This window comes from Halichoeres trimaculatus, unplaced genomic scaffold (genome assembly GCF_033239565.1).
Source record: "Halichoeres trimaculatus isolate MK-OKI-2021-1 unplaced genomic scaffold, fHalTri1.1 fHalTri1_scaffold_9, whole genome shotgun sequence".
NCBI lineage: Eukaryota > Metazoa > Chordata > Actinopteri > Labriformes > Labridae > Halichoeres > Halichoeres trimaculatus.
Window position 1 is genome coordinate 37379691 of NW_027437188.1, and position 24071 is coordinate 37403761.

The 24071-nt window shown below is 40.5% G+C and overlaps 1 protein-coding gene and 2 non-coding genes across 3 annotated transcripts; 1 reads left to right on the forward strand and 2 right to left on the reverse strand.

The window, feature by feature from the left end:
• Nucleotides 1–107: 107 nt before the first annotated feature.
• On the reverse strand, nt 108–23147 carry LOC141797751 (calpain-9). The gene is made up of 20 exons (XM_074679428.1): nt 22911–23147; nt 18240–18309; nt 17777–17895; nt 17568–17701; nt 15942–16113; nt 15762–15833; nt 14882–14973; nt 14727–14801; nt 14350–14510; nt 14006–14166; nt 13539–13747; nt 10302–10347; nt 9655–9729; nt 9497–9557; nt 6527–6591; nt 4736–4804; nt 2923–3001; nt 2418–2534; nt 811–869; nt 108–710 (listed from the first exon to the last, which is right to left on the reverse strand). The coding sequence occupies exons 1-20, from the start codon at nt 23145–23147 to the stop codon at nt 684–686; spliced, it is 2100 nt and encodes a 699-aa protein (XP_074535529.1). The 3' UTR covers nt 108–683.
• trnak-uuu (transfer RNA lysine (anticodon UUU)) lies at nt 5166–5238 on the forward strand. Its single transcript has one exon. It is a non-coding gene; the product is annotated as a tRNA-Lys (tRNA).
• On the reverse strand, nt 6346–6418 carry trnak-uuu (transfer RNA lysine (anticodon UUU)). The gene has a single exon. It is a non-coding gene; the product is annotated as a tRNA-Lys (tRNA).
• Nucleotides 23148–24071: the final 924 nt, after the last annotated feature.

Below are 24071 nucleotides of genomic sequence, written 5' to 3' on the forward strand. Positions count from 1 at the left end.
AGCGTGAAGCAGCGTGAAGCAGCGTGAAGCAGCGTGAAGCAGCGTGAAGCAGCGTGAAGCAGCGTGAAGCAGCGTGAAGCAGCGTGAAGCAACGTGAAGCAGAGTGTTTACACCGGGGGCCACGGCGCGATGACACAGAAATGAAACCAAAAACATCTTTATTTCATTCACACAATGAAAACCTCAAGTTTTAACAGTTATGTATTTTAATATTTCATTTTCTGTCCAGCTTTACTCAGACTGAGCTACGTCCACTTTATTTACATTTTTACAGCCATGAGCAAAGCGTCTGTCCTTACGCTGAAATGATCCTTAGTTTGAGCTCAATCAGCTGAAAATTCAGAGTTAATAAGAAAACAAACTGATGAGAGCAGATGAAAATGAATGAAATGATGTCAGACAGGTGTTTCTTTACCTGTCTGTGTTTGCTACGGCGTAATGAGAGGAACAGCCTGAAACATGAAACCAGGAGGAAATGATAAAAAACTAATTTTTTTTTTTTTAACAGTTTGTTTCTTTTTTCTCTTTCCCTGAGATTAAACTGTTTGAGTCCTGCCCTGCCGTCAAACATCTATAATCACACAACACTACAATAAAAATAAAAACATGTATAAACATAAAACACAGAAAAAAGCTCGACAGGAAGCAGAATCCTGATGACCCGTCCGCAGGTGAAGCTCAGGTCAGTTGTACATGGTCATGTGGAGCCACTGGAACCAATCAGAGAAGAGGAAACGCTCACATGACTCACCTGACTTAATGAAGGTGTCAAACTGAGGTGTTTATATCAGTATATCTCTGAGCTCTCACCTGTCTGTAGCTGACCGTCACTGTCCCCATCCCCACCATGTCGTACGCCTGAAACTTGTCTGTGAAGTCCAGAAAAAATGAAAATATTAAAAACTTTCCACATTCTGACAAAAGATCAAATAATGAGATAAACAGCTAAAATTTTTAGATACTAAATTTTAAGTTATTAGATACTCAATTAGAATAAAAAAAACATGGAATTAAGAGATTAAATCATAATTAAGAGAAAACAGCTCAATAAATAATGAGATGAAATGTCAGAATTATTAGACAAACACAGAAATCACAAGAGATTCATTAAAATTAAGAGAAAAGTTGAAATTTAGAAATACTTTATCAAAATAAAACGTTGAAACATTAAAAAATTACAAGATACTTAAGAGTAAAAAACGAAAAAAAAAAAAAGATAAAAAGTTGAAAAAAATTTAACAATTTGTTTTTTTTAGATTAATTCAGCATTAAGAAAAAATAAAAGGAGAAATTATGACAAATAAAGTTAAAATGAAAAGATAATTACCAATAAAAAAATGATAAAAAGTTAGAACAAGAAGATTGAGTCAAATTATGAGATTAAATAAAATTGGGATTAAGAGATTATCATAATAATGAGATAAAATAGAAATTTTGAGATATCAATCACAAGATAAAATAGAATTTAAGAAATATTCAGTTAAAAAAATTAGATTAAAAAGTGAAAATTATAAGAAATGTAGTCCAAATGTTCAGAGATGCAGTTCAAAAACTGAGATAAAAAGCCTGAACTTTAAGATTTAGTGGAATCATTCAAGTAAAATATAAAAATTAAGAGATACAAGATCAAAATATTGAGATTAAACATCAAATTATGAGCTAGAAATGAGAAATTGTGAAATATACCTCGAAATCACAAGAAATATGTCCAGATATAAGAAACTAAATCTAAATTATGAGATAAAAGTTGAAATTATGAGAGACTCAATCCTGATGAGACAGAAAAATAAAATATTCAATGAAATTCCTTTTTTTTTCTCAAAATTTTCTATTTTTGGTGGAAATAGGCTTCCGTAGATTTTAATTTTAAGTCACTTAATGTGTAATTTCTTGTGTGAAAACTGTCTGAATTAATATTTGTTTGAAGATTAACTGGAAACCCAAACTTTAAACCCGTCATCCTGATGTGAAGTCGTCTCTCTGAATCCTCCTGATCTGCTCCGTCTCAAACTTCTCGTCTGCTCCTCTCAGTTTTTAACACGCCATGACCACGTCTCTGTGATCTGCTGACTCAGTTTGGATCTTTATCCCTCAGCTCATCCTCATCCTCTCCTCTTCCTCCCCCTGCTCCTCTGCAGACGATTGATGTATTTGATGTAAATTGGTGTTAGTGTAAATATGAGCGTCCCGCTGGGCCGTGGCGTGCGAGGCGGCCTTGTTGTGATAATTAGCGGCAGGAGAAGTGGGATTGAACTGATTTAAACGTGTTATTGTCTCTAATTTGTAGCATACAGCTCCTCCACAGTTTATAAACCCTGACACAAAGCTCCTTTTGTCTCCTCCTAACCGGCCCTCTGCGCCTCCCCTCTGCGCCTCCCCTCTGCGCCTCCCCTCCGCGCCTCCCTCCCGCTGCTTACGGATCATGCTCTCCAGTTTCATCAGCAGGTAGAGGAAGCCGGGGTAGCTGATGGTCATATCCGGCTCCGTGTACCTCAGGCCGACCAGCTGCATCACCAGCTCGTCCACCATGATGCCTGCAGCGGACACACACACACACACACACACACACACACACACACACACACACACAGGGTCAGCTCTCAGAGAGTCTCAGACGTTTAATCTCTGCAGAGTTTAGATCCACAGATGTGAAACCTCAGACTGAAATAATTCCCTGTCTCTGTCCCTGAGCTCAGTCAGGCTGATCAAACCAGGCTCCACGCTCATGAATGAACCGAGTGTGTCACACAGACAGGAAGTCATCAGAAGGTGTCTCAGCTCCCTCTAGTGGTCGTCAGATAAACTCTCCTCTCAGCTGTGAAACCCTGTGAATCTGAAGTTTCTCTGACTGATGGAGCAGGAAAAACTTTAACTTGATTTATTTTAACCCCTCATCGTGTGGAGCTGTGTCCTCAGTCCTACCTGCTGCCTTCAGAGCCGGCGCCACCTCTGGGTACTCCAGGCGCTGCGTTTTATTCTTATCAAAGACCATGAAGATATCCTGATGGAGACATGAACACAGGGCAGTGAACGTGCTGAAAGAAGCTGAGCTAACACAGGATCCACTCAGAGGAATTCATTCAGGTTCATCTCAAACTTTTTACAGTGTTTCTTTTTGACCTCCTTGTTTCCTCTCCTCGCTTCCTGCAGACTTCCTCAGAGGAGACACATGAGAGGACCCAGAGGACGACTGCAGGAAGTTTTATCCTCAGTTCAACACGGAGTAAAATGTGAAATACTGAGATGAGACTGAGCTTAAATCACGCTCCTCAGTGACTGAGTTTGGAAAAGTTGTTTCTCCTTAATCCTGATTTCAGGTGGTTACACTGTGAGTTTGAGCCTGTGACTTGAAGCCAAGTGGTCAAATATTCAGCATAGCGTAGAGCATCAGACTTTTAATCTGAGGGTCCAGCGTTCAAGTCCCTGTTCAAGCGAGGATGGTTTAAAGCTCTTTGGGCTTCAGACACTGATAAAATATCTCTGTGAATGATTCAGGATGGGGTGGATTATCACTTCTAAAGGGTCTGTCTCCTTTGGGGATCTACGGTGTGTGAGGACAGCTTTAACCTGAGCTCTGACATCTTTTTGTCTGAACACAGAAAATTATGCTGAACACATCAAGTGAATCTGAACCCTTTAAATTCTGACACATCCAAAAAAGTCAGAAAATTATTATTTCATTTTATCTTATTTTACTATATTTTATTATACTTTATTATAATTTATCAAATTTTATCAAATTTTATCATGTTTGATTTATCTTATTTTTTTTAATTTATTTAATTGTTTCATATTTTGTTGTATTTTATCTTATCATACTTTACTTTATTATATTTTATATTTTATCTTATTTTATTTTCTATTTTAATTGATCTCATTTTATTTTATTTTATCTTATTTGATCTTATTTTATTATATTTTGTTTTTTATTATATTTTTTATCATATCTTTTTTTAATTGATCTCATTTTGTTTGATATTATATTACATTTTTTGTTTTTATTATATTATACCTTATTTCATCACATTTCATTTAATCATATCTTATTTTATTATATTTCATCTTATTTTGATATTTTTTATTTTAATTGGACTCATTTTTTTTAATCTTTTTTTTATCATATTTTGTTTTTTTGATATATTTTCTTTTATCATATCTTATTTTAATTGATATTATTTTATTTGATCTTATTATATTATATTTTTTTGTTTTTATTATATTATATTTTATATTTATTTTATTTGGGTTGGGGTTCTTAACCCTTTCAACAAAATCCACAAAAATATTTCTATATTATGTCTTGTGGTATATGTTTCGTATCACATTTGATAGATTCAGCGGCTTTGGCCACTTTTTAATGAATACCCAATTTTTCAATGCAGGAAAAAATGTTTTACGAATTTAATAAATAATCAGATTTCATTCCTTTTGAAAAGGGCCAAAATAAAACGTCTGCTGCCTGCAGTGAAATGATTATCAGGTTTTTAAGGAAACTATCGATCATGTAGATGAGATAAAGGTCTCTGAAACTCGAGTCTCAAACGTGGGACGTTCAGTAAGAAAGGGTTGAGACTCTGTATCTCAGACTCAGTTTAAATGTTCCTGGTTTTACAGGTAAAAAGGATAATCAGTGTAATTCAGCTCTCAGCTTCTCCATCAAACAGCGTGTGTGTGTGTGTGTGTGTGTGTGTGTGTGTGTGTGTGTGTGTGTGTGTGTGTGTGTGTGTTTTCTCACCGTCCACCTCCTGATTTTGTCCCACAGACTCTGAAACTCCCTCCAGCTCAGCTGAGCGATACCCTGACTCTGGAAACACCGGAGTTAAAGAAACAACACGAAGGAAGACAAACGGACCATGACACATTTTACACACAGAGACACGTCATGGACGATTCAAGAAGCGCTGCGTCAATCAGTCTGTGAACTCATGAACAGAAATAAACAGAAGTTCAATCAGAGATAAAAGCAGAGCAGAGGATTATGGGCCTTGAGGATTCAGAGGGACCAGGTTTTCACCCTGAATCCAACACGGTTCAAGATTTGAGTCATTGAAACTGAGATCAGGCTTTTGGGTGGGTCCATTACTCAGATCAGGGTTTCCATGTTAATTTAAAAGAAGCTGAGACTCTGAGTGGAGAAAATCTGATCAGAAACTAGATCATTCAGAGCCTGGATAGCTCAGTCGGTAGAGCATCAGACTTTTAATCTGAGGGTCCAGGGTTCAAGTCCCTGTTCAGGCGAGGACAGTTTTAAGCTCCCTGAGTCTCAGAGAGACAAACAAACATAGACTTCAGAAAAAAGCAGTAAGCTACAGGCGTCAATCGTCCTGAAACCTAACCACTGACAGATTTCAGAGCTCTGTCAGGGTTTCTGTTTAAGACTTCAGAGGAACAGAGACAAGTTAAGGCTCTGAAAATGTCTGAAATGAGATGGTGAAAGAAACAGATGAAAGCACAAACTTCACTCTGACATTTAACGTAAGAGCTCAACTATTCTGATGCAAAGGATCCTGGGAACTGCAGTCTTGATTCCTGATCAAAGCTGTTTGATCTGAGCGTTTCAAAACTGTCCTCGCCTGAAAATATGATAAAATATAATAAAATATAATGAGAGCAAAAAAATATAATATAATAGGATAAAAAAACAAGATTTAAAATATATATATATATAAAATCTAATAAAATACAAAATCTAATAAAATAAGATAAAATAAAATAAAATAAAATGAGATCAATTCAAATAAAAATAATAATGTAGGTAAAATATGATAAAATATAATAAAATAAAATATAATAAAATGAAATAAAATATAAAAAATAAGAAAAAAGAAAATATTATAAAATATAATAATATATCATTAAAGCAAAAAATATAATATAATAAGATAAAAAAAACAAGATCAATTAAAATAAGATATGATAAAAAATATATATAATAAAAAAAAAAATCTAATAAAATAAGATAAAATAAAATAAAATAAAATGAGATCAATTCAAATAAAAAATAATAAAATAAGATAAAATATAATAAAATATGATACAATAAAATATGATAAAATAAAATATGAAAAATATAAAAAATGATTAAATACAATAAAATAAAATACAATAAAATATGAAAAAATGAAATTAAAATATAAAAATAAGATAAAATGAAATAGTAATTTTCTGCCTTTTTTAAATGTGCAGAATTTAAAGGGTTTAGATTTACCTCATTTGTTCAGCATAATTGTCTTTGTTTTGACATTAAGACATCAGAGCTCAGGTTAACACAGACTGGCCTCCGTCTCAGGAGACACACCAGTGTTTATGTCACTGCCTGAAGCCCAGGGAGCTTAAAACTGTCCTCGCCTGAACAGGGACTTGAACCCTGGACCCTCAGATTAAAAGTCTGATGCTCTACCGACTGAGCTATCCAGGCTCTGAGAGGACAGGAACCAGCCCCAGATCTGAGGGTTTCAACACCTCACAGCAGTTAGATAAATACTCCTGCTTTAACTGTGTGAGTGTTTTCACTGTTTAAGGATACATCCATGAGGACCACCAGACTCTTACAGTGCTCCAGACCCAGGAACTTCTCGCTGCCGGCCAGCACTGAAACAGACACAGACAGATCATCATCTGGATTTGCTGTGAACTGCACCTTTAACACGTTACACTAACGTTTCCTGAAACCAAACGTTGTAACGAAGCCGAGTAAACAAAAACTGGTTTGAAGAGTCAGATTAAAACGCAGATAATCTCCAGAAAAACTGGTTTTCTTCATTTAAAGGAGCTCCAGACGTCTGCAGAGCAACTGGATCCACCAGAGACCTCCTCCTCACAGACACACACACTGACCTCCTCCTCCTGACACACACACTGACCTCCTCCTCCTCCTGACACACACACTCACCTCCTCCTCCTGACACACACTGACCTCCTCCTCACAGACACATGCTGACCTCCTCCTCCTGACACACACTGACCTCCTCCTCACAGACACACACACTGACCTCCTCCTCACAGACACACACTGACCTCCTCCTCACAGACACACACACTCACCTCCTCCTCCTGACACACACACACTGACCTCCTCCTCCTGACACACACACACTGACCTCCTCCTCACAGACACACACTCACCTCCTCCTCCTGACACACACACACTGACCTCCTCCTCCTGACACACACACACTGACCTCCTCCTCACAGACACATGCTGACCTCCTCCTCCTGACACACACTGACCTCCTCCTCACAGACACACACACTGACCTCCTCCTCACAGACACACACTGACCTCCTCCTCACAGACACACACACTCACCTCCTCCTCCTGACACACACACACTGACCTCCTCCTCCTGACACACACACACTGACCTCCTCCTCACAGACACACACTCACCTCCTCCTCCTGACACACACACACTCACCTCCTCCTCCTGACACACACACACACTGACCTCCTCCTCACAGACACACACACACTCACCTCCTCCTCACACACACACACTCACCTCCTCCTCACACACACACACTCACCTCCTCCTCCTGACACACACACACTCACCTCCTCCTCACAGACACACTGACCTCCTCCTGACACACACACACTCACCTCCTCCTCCTGACACACACTCACCTCCTCCTCCTGACACACACTCACCTCCTCCTCCTGACACACACACACTCACCTCCTCCTCCTGACACACACACACTCACCTCCTCCTGACACACACACACTCACCTCCTCCTGACACACACACACTGACCTCCTCCTCACAGACACACTGACCTCCTCCTGACACACACACACTCACCTCCTCCTCCTGACACACACACACTCACCTCCTCCTGACACACACACACTCACCTCCTCCTGACACACACACACTCACCTCCTCCTCCTGACACACACTCACCTCCTCCTCCTGACACACACTCACCTCCTCCTCCTGACACACACACACTGACCTCCTCCTGACACACACACACACTCACCTCCTCCTCCTGACACACACACACTCACCTCCTCCTCCTGACACACACACACTCACCTCCTCCTGACACACACACACTCACCTCCTCCTGACACACACTGACCTCCTCCTCCTGACACACACACACTCACCTCCTCCTCCTGACACACACTCACCTCCTCCTCCTGACACACACTCACCTCCTCCTCCTGACACACACACACTCACCTTCTCCTGACACACACACACACTCACCTCCTCCTCCTGACACACACACACTCACCTCCTCCTGACACACACACACTGACCTCCTCCTCCTGACACACACACACTCACCTCCTCCTGACACACACTGACCTCCTCCTCACAGACACACACTGACCTCCTCCTCCTGACACACACTGACCTCCTCCTCACAGACACACACACTGACCTCCTCCTCCTCCTGACACACACTGACCTCCTCCTCCTCCTGACACACACACACTGACCTCCTCCTCCTGACACACACACACTGACCTCCTCCTCCTCCTGACACACACACACTGACCTCCTCCTCCTGACACACACTGACCTCCTCCTCCTGACACACACACTCACCTCCTCCTCCTGACACACACACACTCACCTCCTCCTCCTGACACACACACTGACCTCCTCCTCCTGACACACACACACTCACCTCCTCCTCCTGACACACACACACTCACCTCCTCCTCCTGACACACACACTGACCTCCTCCTCCTGACACACACACACTCACCTCCTCCTCCTGACACACACACACTCACCTCCTCCTCACACACACACACTCACCTCCTCCTCCTGACACACACACACTGACCTCCTCCTCCTGACACACACACACTGACCTCCTCCTCCTGACACACACTGACCTCCTCCTGACACACACACACTGACCTCCTCCTCCTGACACACACACACTCACCTCCTCCTCCTGACACACACACACACTCACCTCCTCCTCCTGACACACACACACACTCACCTCCTCCTCCTGACACACACACACTGACCTCCTCCTCCTGACACACACACACACTGACCTCCTCCTCCTGACACACACACACTCACCTCCTCCTCCTGACACACACACACTGACCTCCTCCTCCTGACACACACACACACTGACCTCCTCCTCCTGACACACACACACACTGACCTCCTCCTCCTGACACACACACACACTGACCTCCTCCTCCTGACACACACACACTCACCTCCTTCTCCTGACACACACACACTGACCTCCTCCTCCTGACACACACACTGACCTCCTCCTGACACACACACTCACCTCCTCCTGACACACACACACTCACCTCCTCCTGACACACACACACTCACCTCCTCCTCCTGACACACACACACACTCACCTCCTCCTCCTGACACACACACACTCACCTTCTTCTGACACACACACACTCACCTCCTCCTCCTGACACACACACACACTCACCTCCTCCTGACACACACACACTCACCTCCTCCTGACACACACACACTCACCTCCTCCCTGGATGGCTTCAGTCAGCAGGCCGTGGAGGTGCAGCGGTTTGCAGAAGCCTTTCTGAGGAAGCAGGAAACACATTTTCTCAGTTTATACTTTCACACAAACTCTCTCAGCTGGTGTCTGGGTTTAAAGGAGCAGTACGCGTACAGCTCACCTTGTTGCAGTATTTCTTGAACAGCTGTTTGGTGGTTTGGGGCGAGGGCAGCGCGGCCTGATGAGGATATCGATGCTGCAGGAAAAAAAAAACAAAGACACAACTTTAAATCTGGAAACCAGGAAAAGAAGCTCGTCTTGAATTTCTCTGCTTCTCATTTGGAGTTTTTTACTTTCACGAATCAAACAAACTCAACGAGGAGCTGAACTGTGCGGGGCTCGTTCTGTGGTTTGACTCAACAGTTCATAACAACATTTAAACATCAATTATCTGAATCCATGCATGCTGGAGCGCGTCCCAGGAGCTGCTGAGCTGGTGTATGGATTATGTAACCTGACATACAGATTGTGTAACCACAGAGCGCGTCCTGCCAGGTTTCACTGACGTGTGACTGATCCTCTTTTCACACATGAGGCAGCTTTCAGATCATTCACAGGAAATTTAAACCAACAAAAGTCAGTTTTCCAACTTTTTAAAGTTTGACCTCAGCCCATCTGGAAAGACTGGGGAGACAGCGTTTTTGACCTATACTGCAGCCGGCCACAAGGGGGAGCAGTTTTTTTGCAGTCTGTGGTTTGGATGTGAACAGTTTTAGGAGACAGGTCTGTGTGTTGGTCCATCATGAGCTGGTTCAGCTCGTGTCTCACCTCAGAGGATGAAGAGATGTCTTGGGGGGCTGGTTTGTGAGCTGGACTGGAAACAAAGAACAAAAACACATCACGATAACAAAAACACATAAAAATTACAAAAGCGAGCCAGAATCACAAAAACACGTCAAGAATCACAAAAACGTGTCAGAAACGCAAAGAACCGTCAAAATCACAAAAACTCGTCAAGAACACAGACACACGTCAAAATCGCATAAATGCTTCAAAATCACAAAAATGTGTCAAAAACACGTCAAGATAATAAAAACACATCAAGATCACAAAAATGCATCAGAATCACAAAAATTCGTCAAGATCACCAAAACATGTCAAAATCACATAAATGCGTCAAAAACACAAAAACGAGTCAAGATCACAAAAACACATCAGGAAAACAAGAACACGCCATAATCACAACAATGTGCTGGAACCAAAGAAACAAGTCAAGATGACAAAAACGCGCTATAATCACAAAAACAAATCAAAATTACAAAAACGAGCCAGAATCACAAAAAATAGAATCACAAGAACATGCAGAAACCACAGAAACGTGTCAAGATTACAAAAATGTCTCAGAATCACAAAAATGTGTCAGTCTCACATAAACAAATCAGAATAGTAAATAGACACCAAGATCACAAAAATGTGTCAGAACAATCAAAAACATGTCAAGTTTAAAAAAACTCGTCAAGATCACAAAAACACAACAGAATCACAAAAACACATCAAGATAACATAAACACGTCAAGATCCCAAAAACACGTCAAGATAACAAAAACACGTCAAGATCCCAAAAACACGTCAAGATCACAAAAACACGCTATAATCACAAAAACACATCAAGATAACAAAGACACATCAAAAACACAAAAACACATCAAGATCACAAAAATGTCAAGATAACAAAAACACGTCGAGATCCCAAAAACATGTCAAGATAACAAAAACACGCTATAATCACAAAAACACATCAAAATTACAAAAACGAGCACGAATCACAAAAACACATCAAGATAACAAAATACGTCAAAAACACAAAAACACATCAAGATCACAAAAATGTCAAGATAACAAAAACATGTCAAGATCCAAAAAACACGTTAAGATCAAAGAAACAAGTCAAGATGACAAAAACACGCTATAATCACAAAAACACATCAAAATTACAAAAACGAGCCAGAATCACAAAAACCTGCTGAAACCACAGAAATGTGTCAGGATTAGAAAAACACGTCATGATCACAAAAACAAGCCAAGATCAAAAAAAAACACGTCAATATAATAAAAACACATCAAGATCACCAAAACACATCAGAATCACAAAAATACGTCAGAAGCACAAAAACACCACAAGATCACAAAAACAATCCAATCTCTCAAAAACACACCAAGATCATAAAAACACACCAAGTTCACCAAAAAACAAGCCAAGATCGCAAAAATGCATCAATATCACAAAAACGTGTCAGAATCACGAAAACAGGTCAGATTTACAACAACATGTCAAGATCACAAAAACACTCCAAGATAAAAAAAAAAAAACGCGTCAGAAAAAAAAAAAAAACGTCAAATTCACAAAAACGCGTCAAGATCACAGACACACGTCAAAATCGCATAAATGCTTCAAAAACACAAAAATGTGTCAAAAACACGTCAAGATAATAAAAACACATCAAGATCACAAAAATGCATCAGAATCACAAAAATTCGTCAAGATCACCAAAACATGTCAAAATCGCATAAATGCTTCAAAAACACAAAAACGAGTCAAGATCACAAAAACACATCAGGAAAACAAGAACATGCCATAAATACAAAAATGTGCTGGGACCAAAGAAACAAGTCAAGATGACAAAAACGCGCTATTATCACAAAAACAAATCAAAATTACAAAAACGAGCCAGAATAACAAAAAACAGAATCACAAGAATATGCAGAAACCACAGAAATGTGTCAGGATTACAAAGATGTCCAGGATCACAAAAATGTGTCAGTCTCACATAAACGCATCAGAATCGTAAAAAGACATCAATATCACAAAAATGTGTCAAGATAACAAAAACACGCTATAATCACAAAAACACATCAAAATTACAAAAACGAGCACAAATCACAAAAACACATCAAGATAACAAAAACACATCAAAAAAACAAAAACACATCAAGATCACAAAAATGTCAAGATAACAAAAACACGTCAAGATCCCAAAAACACGTCAAGATTACAAAAACACGCTATAATCACAAAAACACATAAAAATTACAAAAAACGAGCAAAATCACAAAAACCTGCTAAAACCACAGAAACGTTTCAGGATTACAAAAACACGTCAAGATCACAAAAACAAGCCAAGATCAGAAAAAACATGTCGAGATAATAAAAACACATCAAGATCACAAAAACGCATCAGAATCACAAAAATACGCCAAGATCACAAAAACACGCCAGAATCATAAAAATGCGTCAGAATCACAAAAACACCACAAGATCACAAAAACAATCCAAGCTCTCAAAAACACACCAAGATCACAAAAACACACCAAGATCACAAAAACACTCCAAGATCACAAAAACACACCAAGATCACAAAAACACACCAAGATCACAAAAACACTCCAAGATCACAAAAACACACCAAGATCACAAAAACACTCCAAGATCACAAAAACACACCAAGATCTCAAAAACACACCAAGATCACAAAAACACTCCAAGATCACAAAAACACACCAAGATCTCAAAAACACACCAAGATCACAAAAACACTCCAAGATCACAAAAACACACCAAGATCACAAAAACACACCAAGATCACAAAAACACTCCAAGATCACAAAAACACACCAAGATCACAAAAACACTCCAAGATCACAAAAACACACCAAGATCTCAAAAACACACCAAGATCACCAAAAAACAAGCCAAGATCGCAAAAATGCATCAATATCACAAAAACGTGTCAGAATCACGAAAACAGGTCAGATTTACAACAACATGTCAAGATCACCAAAACACTCCAAGATAAAAAAAAAAAAAACGCATCAGAAAAAAAAAAACACGTCAAAGTCACAAAAACGCGTCAAGATCACATAAACGCGTTGAGATCACAAGAAAACATCAAAATCACAGTACCATGTCAAGATGACTGTAACTCTCTCTGTCTCATTTTGTCTCTGTGTCGCTGCTTTGCCCTAACACACTCTCCTGACTCTGTCTCTGACAAACTGATCACTCACGTGGCGTCGTTACCCTTCTCGATCAGCACCCTCAGGAGGAACGCCCCCTGCTGGTCGGGCTCGGAGGTTGACGGGATGATGATGTAGTGACCTGGAGGGAGGGAGCCGCGGAGAACCACCTCCCGCCGCGTGGAGTAAGACGGGCTGTAGAGGACGGGATGGAGAGCTCGGAGATCTTCAGGTGACAGGTATTTATTCCTGCTGTGAGCCTGGAGAAAACACACACACACACACACACACACACACACACACACACAGGTGTTTCTTCGTCAGTAAACATCACAGTGTTTGGTGTTTGGTGTTTTCAGCTCCAGAAACAGCAGCAGCCTGAACACTGATCTGTTTTATTTAAAGCTGCTGTGTGGGACTCTGTGAATCACATCTGACAACAACAACACAGCAGAGACGCTTTCAGGCTGTGGAAATACTGTGTGTGTGTGTGTGTGTGTGTGTGTGTGTGTGTGTACCGGGTATATGTGCAGGGCGATGGACAGGTTGATGCCTTTGCGTCTCTGGTGTTTCTGCATCAGGGCCAGGATGAAGGAGCAGGTCTTCCTGGATCCGTCTCTGCTGTCACTGTCCACCTCCGACAGGGCGAAGTAAAACTGAGGGTTCAGCCCGAACCGCTCTACACACACACACACACACACACACACACACACACACACACACACACACACACACAAAGGTCAAACGCTGACACTGACAGAGCTGCGCTGTGATTGGTCGATCTCTGACTTCATCAAACCATTTTTAGATGATGACAGTTGGAGGTGAATCGATCGATTGAACGTGTCACCGTGTGTCTTACCCGTCATCGGAGAGCCCCCCGCTGAGACGTGAGGCACCCAGTTCCCATGATGCATTATGCAGGACCAGGGGCGCACTTTGGAGCCCGGTTCGCTCAGAGTGTCGGACAGGTGACACACCTCCAAGAGCTCAAAGTTCTGACGGAAATCTGACACCGACATCCTGACGAGGAGAGAAATCAGTGAGTGTGATCATTTTTGTTGCAGCAGCTGTGTTTGTGTTTGGCTCCGCCTCCTCCCTCTGTCTTTGAGGAGAATAAAAAGTGTGTGTGAGAGGAGGCCAACATGACTGGACGTGTCTGCCTCAGGGTTTGTTCGTGGTCGGGGCTCGTATGTGGTCATGGTGTTTGTGTTTGCTGAAGGTGGAGGTGGAGCTCACCAGAACTCCCCGTCCTCCCGGCTGACCCGGTCCAGCCTCCTCTGCTCCTCCATGCTCACCGTGTTCCACTCAGGGCTGGAAGAAAAACCAAAGATAAGGTTTGGACACAGAAACCTTCAAACCTCTCACATCAACATGGCGGGGAGCGTACTGACCCTTTCAGGTCGCTCCAGGGCCCCTCCCACTCCGTGTTGCCCCACGGGTTGAGGAGTCTCACCAAGTCCTGGACGCCGTGCGCCGTCTGCACCTGAGAGAGGAGGAGCCATGAACCCTTATCGATTCTGAAAAGTATCTTTACAGGTTTTCTGTGTCAACAACATTTAATTGAGTTTATCCTGTAAGTGAATAAAATGTAACTGGTCCCTGAGTCTGGATATTTCTGGGCAGAATTAAACAGGAACAGGTCAAAATTTCACACAATGTGACGTTGATGTTCTGTGTTGGAATATATTAATAATTCAAGTAGGCCATCTAGTGTCTCAAAGTGGTTATAGCAATGGTTTAAGTTGTTTGGAACCTTTACGTCGGCCATTAGCCTTTCATTAGCCCGTTAGCTTCTGACATTTGAAATTCTCAGTATTTTTTACAGTTGAAGCTGAAGTTATACTGATGTATGCTAACTGCTAGCACATCAATGCAGTTTCCCATATACGTTAGCATCGAGCTAGCTCTATTTTGTTATTTTGGTAAATAAGGTGATTTATACCATGTTGAATGTGCTGAATATGAATCTCCTGAGAGAGAGTGATGAACATTTCTTTATGAAGTCAGTTCTTCAGGAAAACTTCAAGCTGAAAATCCTGAATCAGAGTTTTCTTGGGAAACGTTAGCTAACTGCTAAGCTAAGCTAGCTGCAGCAGACTAGTCGACGTAAGGCCCGGCAGCTCCAGCACAATGTAAAGAATTGATAAGGGAATCGTTAAGCTCAAAGGCTAATGATATCGATGGATTGAAACATTTCTTATCAGGAAGTGTTTTTTGATTTAGCTTTAACACGTGTGAACATGAACACGCGTGTTCTCTGAGCACAGATACCTTCTCCACCGCCGTCAGGGAGTAGGCGTGTCTGAAGACGATCCCCAGCTCGTTCCTCTGCTCCAGGGGACCCTGCAGAGACACAAGCACCCACACAGTCAGGACAGGAGGAGGGGTTTAATGATCAGCTGACTCAGAGCGGCTGTGACCTTTGACCCCCCAGCAGCAGCTACAGCGTACCTGGCAGTTAGCGCAGTTGATTAGCGCTCCTTTAGCCAGCAGGTGTGTGAGGAAGGCCGGCAGGTCCAGGGGCAGCGAGGCCACGGTCACCACCTCAGTCACGCCGCCGGTCATATCCGCCATGGCCTCGTGGGGGAAGCCCATCTCCAGGGCTCTGTAGCCCCCCTTCAGCCTGGGAGGAAACCACAGCACGGGAGATTTTAATGTTTCAGAGACGAGAGCGTAAATCAACGATTACAAGAGCCAGATTAAGACAAACACTGAGGGTGGATGAGATAATCCTTACAGCTCTATTCCTGCAGAAATCTTTGCACTGTTCCTTTAATTCCTGCAAAACATCTTTTTACTCCAGGGTTAAAACAGTTAGCATGAATTATCTTAGGGAATTTAAATTTTTATGGATGAATCATCTGCAAAAAGATGAGAAAATCAAATCCTCGAACTCTGCAGGGTGACGATGAGGAGAAGAAGAAGACGTCAGAGTCTCCACAGAGAACAGCGCCCTCTGCACAGGGTTCCTACAGCTCAAGACAAGTTAAATTAAGACTATTTAAGAATTTTTTAAAGCCGTTTGAAATCAGATTTAAGACCAAGTTGCCAACAAACCACAATTGAAACAAACAAAACAATAAAATAAAAACACCACATGATTTACCTGGGTGAGAGGCCATTTTAACCCAATGTTTATTTTAAATAAAACATCACGTGTTGTCTTCTTTTTAACCCCATTATTACAGCTTTATGCCTATTTTGCCCCCATTCATCATTTTTTGGCCACTGTCAGAAACATTTTTGTAATTTTTATATATTTTTTGAAATTTAATATCAAATTTTATTCCCAAATTTGCCACGAAAAACAATTTCCTAAGCTACTTTTGGATTTTTTTTGCAAATTTTTCCCTTTTTTTTTTTTTTTTTTTTTTTTTTGCAATTTCATACCTATTTTGCACCTATTTATTATCCTTTTTCCACTTTCATAACATTTTTTGCCCAGTTTTTGCAATTCTTATCCCTTTTTTGACCTTTATTCATACACTTTGTCCCACTTCTGGACCACTTTTATCTTTTTAAGCCTGTTTTTATACCTTTATTCCTATTTTGCCCCCATTAATTTTTTATTTTTGACCACAGTCAGAAACATTTTTGGAATTTTTTACATGTTTTCTGAATTTAATTTCAAATTTAATTTCCAAGTTTGCTGCCATAATCAATTTTCCTAAGCCACTTTTGGATTTTTTTTTTTTTTTTTTTGCCAGTTTTTCACCTTTTTTTCCCTCTCCAGGCACTGTAGTTAAAACCAAGACATGCGTCTGCTCTGAAAGATCCTGGTGCAGCCACATCACTGCTTTGTTTTTTCTGCTTTTGTGATTACACGATGTTGCCATGACAACAAATCAGTGAATTCTCTTTGAAAAATAGATACATTCAATCTAACATAAATCTTATTAATGTGGTAAAATTTTTAAGGCTTCTCAAAATTGGATTTCAGACATTTTAATGCCAATTAAGGCCTTATTATTATCATTATTTTTAGAACTATGAATTCAATGCCTTTTAAGACTTTTCAAGGATCCGCGGGAACCCTGTCTGCAGGATGATCCCCGTGAATGAAACGTTCAGACTCACTTGGCGTACGCCTTCTCCAGCAGCGAGCTCCAGAACTCGTGTTTCTCCGGCGAGTTGAGGTAGATGAGTTTGTTGTTCACGGTCGGCAACAAGTCGTCGATCCTCACCTCCTCCCACTGCCCGTACTGCCAGAACTACACCCAGAGACAGACTGTCAGGGCGGAGCGGGCGTCCTGACTTTTCTTGTGACAGACTTTCAGAGAGCTTACCCTGAAGATGAAGCAGCCGTTGTAGCCGTCGTGGAAGCTCTGCTCCTGAGGCATCACCTTCTCCAGGAGGGAGCGATGGATGGAGAGGGACGCGATGGCGGAGAGCAGCCAGCAGTCGCCTGAGGAGACAGATCTGTTCAGAGACCGCGCTACACGCCGTGGCCTCTGTGGCTCGGCTGGTGGAGTCATGAAAATCCAACAGAGGATGTTTGGGAAGCAGGTCCCATCTGGTCTGAGGGACAACTGTTTACAAACCGTCAAACCAGAGCCAAACGATGGCCATAGCTCAGTTATCTGCTTCAAACACACGTACGTTACTTCTCTGAAACTTTACATGAGCAGAGTTTAATCAGACAAACTGAGGATCTGCTAAAAATATCATCATCGAGTCTCCTATCGAAGTGTTTCATCGTGGGAACCTCCCTGAGTTATGTAACCCTCCTCACCGTCGTCTGACACTTACTGAGCTTCCCCTGGCGGACGTCCAGCCGCGTGGCTCCGTTTACGATGAACTGCGGTGACGCACACAGCTCCTACACCGATGGATGATTGGTCAGACACATAAAGGAGCAGAGAAACACAAAGAGGAGCAGAGACGTCAGAATTCATGTTAAATCAAACAGGATCCAGCACGTCTGGGGAGCGTGGAGGGAGGGACGGCGGATTATTAAAGATCAACCATCACCACAACGTGGCACAAAGTTGGCAGGATGTCTGATCGTCTGGAGGAGGAGGAGTGTTCACCACAGGCAGACAAGTATGATAAAATTACTTTATATTGATCCTGAAGATGAGCAAAGTTCAGGATCGATAAAGTAACTTTATTCTGTTTCTCATTTGTTAGAAACAGCTTATTCTGGTTGACCTCGCCATCCTACTTCCTGCTGTTTGGTGTCTTTGTGTCACTGACTCTTCTCGTTTTTATACTTGTGATGTAAGGTGACCCTGAGTGACAAATAAAATGTTTAATTTTTATCATTAAGTATAAAGACTAGGATGCCTGTAAAGCATTTCTGCCCTCAGTACAAGTCATTTAGTTCCTTCATTGCCCCACAATAGCGTTCTCAATATCCTCATTTTAGGCCATTCTGAAGATCTGGTTGAAACGCTCCGTTTGGAGAATGACCTCCAGTAACCTCGCAACGTCACAGCCCTTTGTGCTCTGATTGGTCAGTTCTATCAGAGGGGCGGAGGGGGTAGAGCCAGGGGGCGGTTTTTGGAGGATGGAGCAGACTGAGCGAGTTTGCTGTTTGCCAAAACTTCAGCGTAAGGCATTGATAGCACTAATAAAATGGCAGAGTGTAGGATACGTCCTTTTGTATTGGACCCCGAGTCAGACCCGGACGGTTCTGCAGCTCAGGAGGAAGAAAATCCACCTGGACACAGATCATCTCAGGACGCTTCAGTGTGGTGAGTCAAACCGGTACTGTAACATGTAGAGTTTATACGTGGAAATATAGGCAGACTTCACCAATAAACTATTTCTATAACAGGGCTCCATCCTGCTCCTTCACTTTTCTCTGTCTGTTTTATCCATCATGCTGAAAGTGTCGTCTAAAGATCGCCTCTACCGTCAGTTCGTCACTATGTTATTACCGCAGCATTATTGTGGTCCAGGTTCACAGTGCATGTCAGAACAAGCATGCAAATATCACAGTCTCACAAGTATTACCACGTCTGCTAAAACTACAGTGTTTTAACTGCTAATTCACCATGTAAAGCCCAGCTGCTCAGCAGAGCAGAGTCCCTGCATCCAGCACTCAGTCAGTCGGCTCTTGGTGGGTGTATCCCTCGGTGGCGGTTGTGTGACTAACTGACATCACAGAGGAGGAGCTGCTTTATCAGATTACTCCAATAAAAAGAAAGGATCCTCGTGTCGTCACGACGGTCGAAATCTCACAGCCAAATGTCAATGACCTATTTTCAGAGGCATCAAATCTCGTTCTAAGATATCAGAAAAAATACAATATCTCATTTTTTGAAAATTCAGGGGGTGAAAGGTCTTGTTTTCAAATTTATTATTTTATATGTAAGTATTAAATCAGGGATCAATATGATATGTCCCCTTTAAGGTTAGCGCTGAAAAGTGCACAGCAAAAACTGAAGTCTTATCAAGTGTTTTTGTCTTTTTTTCAGTAGAAAATTTCTTCTTAGACTCAGTCTGAGCCACAGTCACCTGAGCAGTCCAGAAAAATGTCTGATTTCAAGTTATTTAAAAACAAAATGAGGTCTGAATCGCTGTAACAAGTAAAAGAAAATCTGACAATGGATCAAGAGAAATAAGCTTCAAACTAGAATCACGTCTCAATACGAGAAACTTTTACCTTTTTCCATTTGTAGATTTTTTTATTATTTGTGAAAGCAGTTCAGATCTCATTTTGTCTTTAAATATCTGGAAACCAGAGATTTTTCTGGACTGCTCAGGTGAATGTGGCTCATATTGAGTCCAAAAAGACGTTTTCTGCTTGAAATAAAACAAAAACACTTGATGAGGTTTCAGTTTTTTGCTGGGTAAAGATGACTGTGTGATGAACAGCTGATCTTTGTGTGAGTTTGTGTTTGTTAGCATGAGCTGATCTGTAACAAACAGACTGTGACCCTGAACCTCTGTCTGCAGCTCTGAGCCCTCAGGCTCCTTCATGTCCCAACCAGGAGAAAATACCACGAAGGCCATCGACGCCCAGGTCTGAGAAAAGCTGCACAAACTCACAGGTCTGACATTTTAGCTGCTAACGTAAAGCTACAGAGTCAAAGCAGAGAAGAAGAAGAAGAAGGAGCTGTTTGTCTCGCCTTTTCTGTTTTTAGTTTCTTTATAAAGGAGCTCACGAGGACTTTGATCCTGAGTCAAAAACTGGAGATAAAGGAGATAACAGTTGGCTCAGTTTTAGGGGCTATAATTTTTATTGGAGCTTCCTGCCAATAACAACGGTTAGCTTGTTGTCATAAAGCTAACAGCTCCTTATCTGCCTCGACGCTTCCACTCTGACTCTGAACTTTCATTTTCAGGTGTTAAACATTCACTCCACAAAGATCCTCTCTGAGCACAGGAGCAGGTTTTATCTCATCCCCGTCAGGTCTGGCCCTGCCCGGGTCTGAGAGGAGAGGAGAGGAGAGAGGAGGGAAAGTCTCTTTGTTAGCCTTCCTGTTTCCCTGCAGGCCTCCGTCTGTGTGCATATCAAACACACTCAGCCCTGAACCGAGGTAGACCAAGAGGCTAAAGCTGATGACAGAGCTTAACTGACTTTAGACACCAGGTCTTAACCCGTCATTAAAGGTTTGTCAGGTTAGCAAAGCGCTGAGTCTGACTCACTGACAGCTAGCTAACTGTTACGTAACATTCAGGATCCACAACATCCACGCTGTGTCCTGGAAAAGCTGAAGATATAATATAAGAGTTTGCATGTTGGCTGATAAAGGCTCACATGACGAAGACATACCTGTCAGGACAGGCTTATTTATGGAGCTGATACTGATTATTGGTTGTTAAGGAGGCTGATAACCAATATTTGTAGCTGATATCCATTTGCAGTAAAAGTGAAAACACTGAGACCAAACATTTGAATAATACAAATTCCAACACTTCACTTTGATTCAATGTCTGAGCATGTTTGTTAAATAGCTAGATTAAAAAAAAGCCGATATGCTTCAAACTGCCAAATATCTGCGCTGATAGTCCGCCCAGTTAAGAAATCAATCAATCAAAATGTATTTATACAGCACTTTTTATACAAATAAAATGTAGCACGAAGAATTATACCCCAAACCCACCCACACAGCAACCCATACACAGTGTTAATAAAAAGCAACACAGATAAAAGACAGTAATAAAGCACACTGCTGTACCCAGCACGTACTGAGGAAACGGCGTATTAAAGGTTTAAAAATGAGAAAACACTGGAGGTTAGGTAAAAAGTATAAAATTAAATTTATCATAATATAAAATAAGGAAATGATTTTTAGGAATTAAGAATAAAAAATACTTGATATTAAGTTAAAAAAAACATATATATATATATATATATATATATATATATATATATATATATATATATATATATATATATATATATATATATATATATAATGAAAAATAAATAAAGGAATAAAACAGGAAAACTAGAGAATAAAATATGGAAAATATAAAAGATTTTAAAAAGAAAAGATAAAAAAAAAAAGATAAATAAAAATAAAAAATAAAATTAATAAATAAGACAAGATAAAATTAAAAAAAAGTGTTCTGTACTTAAAATAAATAAAACACTAAGCCCTCGGCCCTCATCTGCATCTAATGGTTTATCCTTTTTTATTACCCTGTAATAATGTTTACAGAGCTGAAGCTGATAACACTGAGTGACTTCAGACTGAACTATCATCAGTTCACACTGAGGCTGAACTTTCAGCTGCAGAAAAGCCTCACTATCAAATTATATATAAGGATTCAGGGAGCTTTAATGTCATTTCACACATGTAAAAACATGAGGTGGAACAAAATTAGTTTCCCTGGTCCTGGTATGAGCCCAATAACCTAAAAAATATACTATATGAATATAAAAACACACTATATGAATATAAAAATATACTATATGAATATAAAAACACACTATATGAATATAAAAACACACTATATGAATATAAAAATATACTATATGAATATAAAAACACACTATATGAATATAAAACCACACTATGTAAATATAAAAACACACTATATGAATATAAAAACACATTATATGAATATAAAAACACACTATATGAATATAAAAACACACTATATGAATATAAAAACACACTATATGAATATAAAAACACACTATATGAATATAAAACCACACTATGTAAATATAAAAACACACTATATGAATATAAAAACACACTATATGAATATAAAAACACACTATATGAATATAAAAACACACTATATGAAAATAAAAACAACAGTTTAAAAGTATAAACATGGATGTCGTCAATAAAGAATAAGGAAAACGAATGAGAGGACAAATAATCTGATGTTAAAGACTTTAGTGGACTACAAACCCTGAAGCTCAGGCTGCTACATGAAGCTAACACACACACACACACACACACACACACACACACACACACACACACACACACACACACACACACACCCTACCTTGGGTCGTTTCCACCTGACCCCGGACTTCATCTCCAGCTCCCCCAGGGGGAAGTGATAGTCCACGAACAGACCGTCCCGACCCACCGGGCTCACGTCCCCGGTCTCCGGGGGCAGGTCCGCGGTCAGGAGCTCATCCAGCCAGCGGCGGGACTGGGAGCCCAGCAGCTCGTCGGAGCAGACCGAGTCCACATCATCCTCCAGCGGAGGCAGAGACCCTTCAGAGGACAGACTCATGTCAGACTAATGGAGCCGGACTTCTTCTTCTTCTTCTTCTTCTTCTTTTCTTCTTCTTCTTCTTCTTCTTCTTCTTCTTCTTCTTCTTCTTCCTGAGCAGAGCCTCAAACTGCTCTGCGTGACTCTCACCTGAGCAGAAAACAAATACAGAGAGGCCACGCCCCGCGGGACAGGTCCACAGGTAGATGCTCACCTGAGCAGAGGGCGTGGGTGGTTCTGTAGTTCACCTGAGACGTTAATTCACACGTGGATCTGAGGACTTTTCCCGCTCCTTAATACACAGACACACACGATGGATGCTACGGAGGCCCAATGCCGCCAGTTAAAAAAAAAATTAAAACTAAAAAAAAAAATAAAAGTCGAAAATATGAGATAAAAATTCAAAATTATTTGATCAAAAGTCATAGATATGAAATAAAAAGTCAGTACTTTGACATAAAAAGTCAAAATTATGAGATAAAAAGTCACATTTATGAGTTAGAAGTCAAAATTATATGAAAAAAATTCAAAAACACGCCATAAAAAGTCAAGATTATGAGATAAAAGTACAAAGTTTGAGATCAAAAGTCAAAATGATGTGATAAAAAGTTTAAATTACAAGCTAAAATTTAAAATCATAAGTCAAAAAAGACATAAATATGAAATAAAAAGTCATTAATTTGACCTAAAAAGTTAAAATTACGAGATTAAAGGTCACATTTATGAGTTATAAGTCAAAATTATGAAAAAAAAAATCCAAAACATGCAATTAAAAGTCAAAATTATGAGATAAAAGTTGAAAAATATATGCTAAAATTTCAAATTCATAAGATAAAAACACATGAATACTTAATAAAAAGGCATAACTTTGAGTTAAAAAGTTGAAATTATGAGATAAGTCACAATTATGAGTTATAAATTGAAATTATAAGAATAAAATTTAAA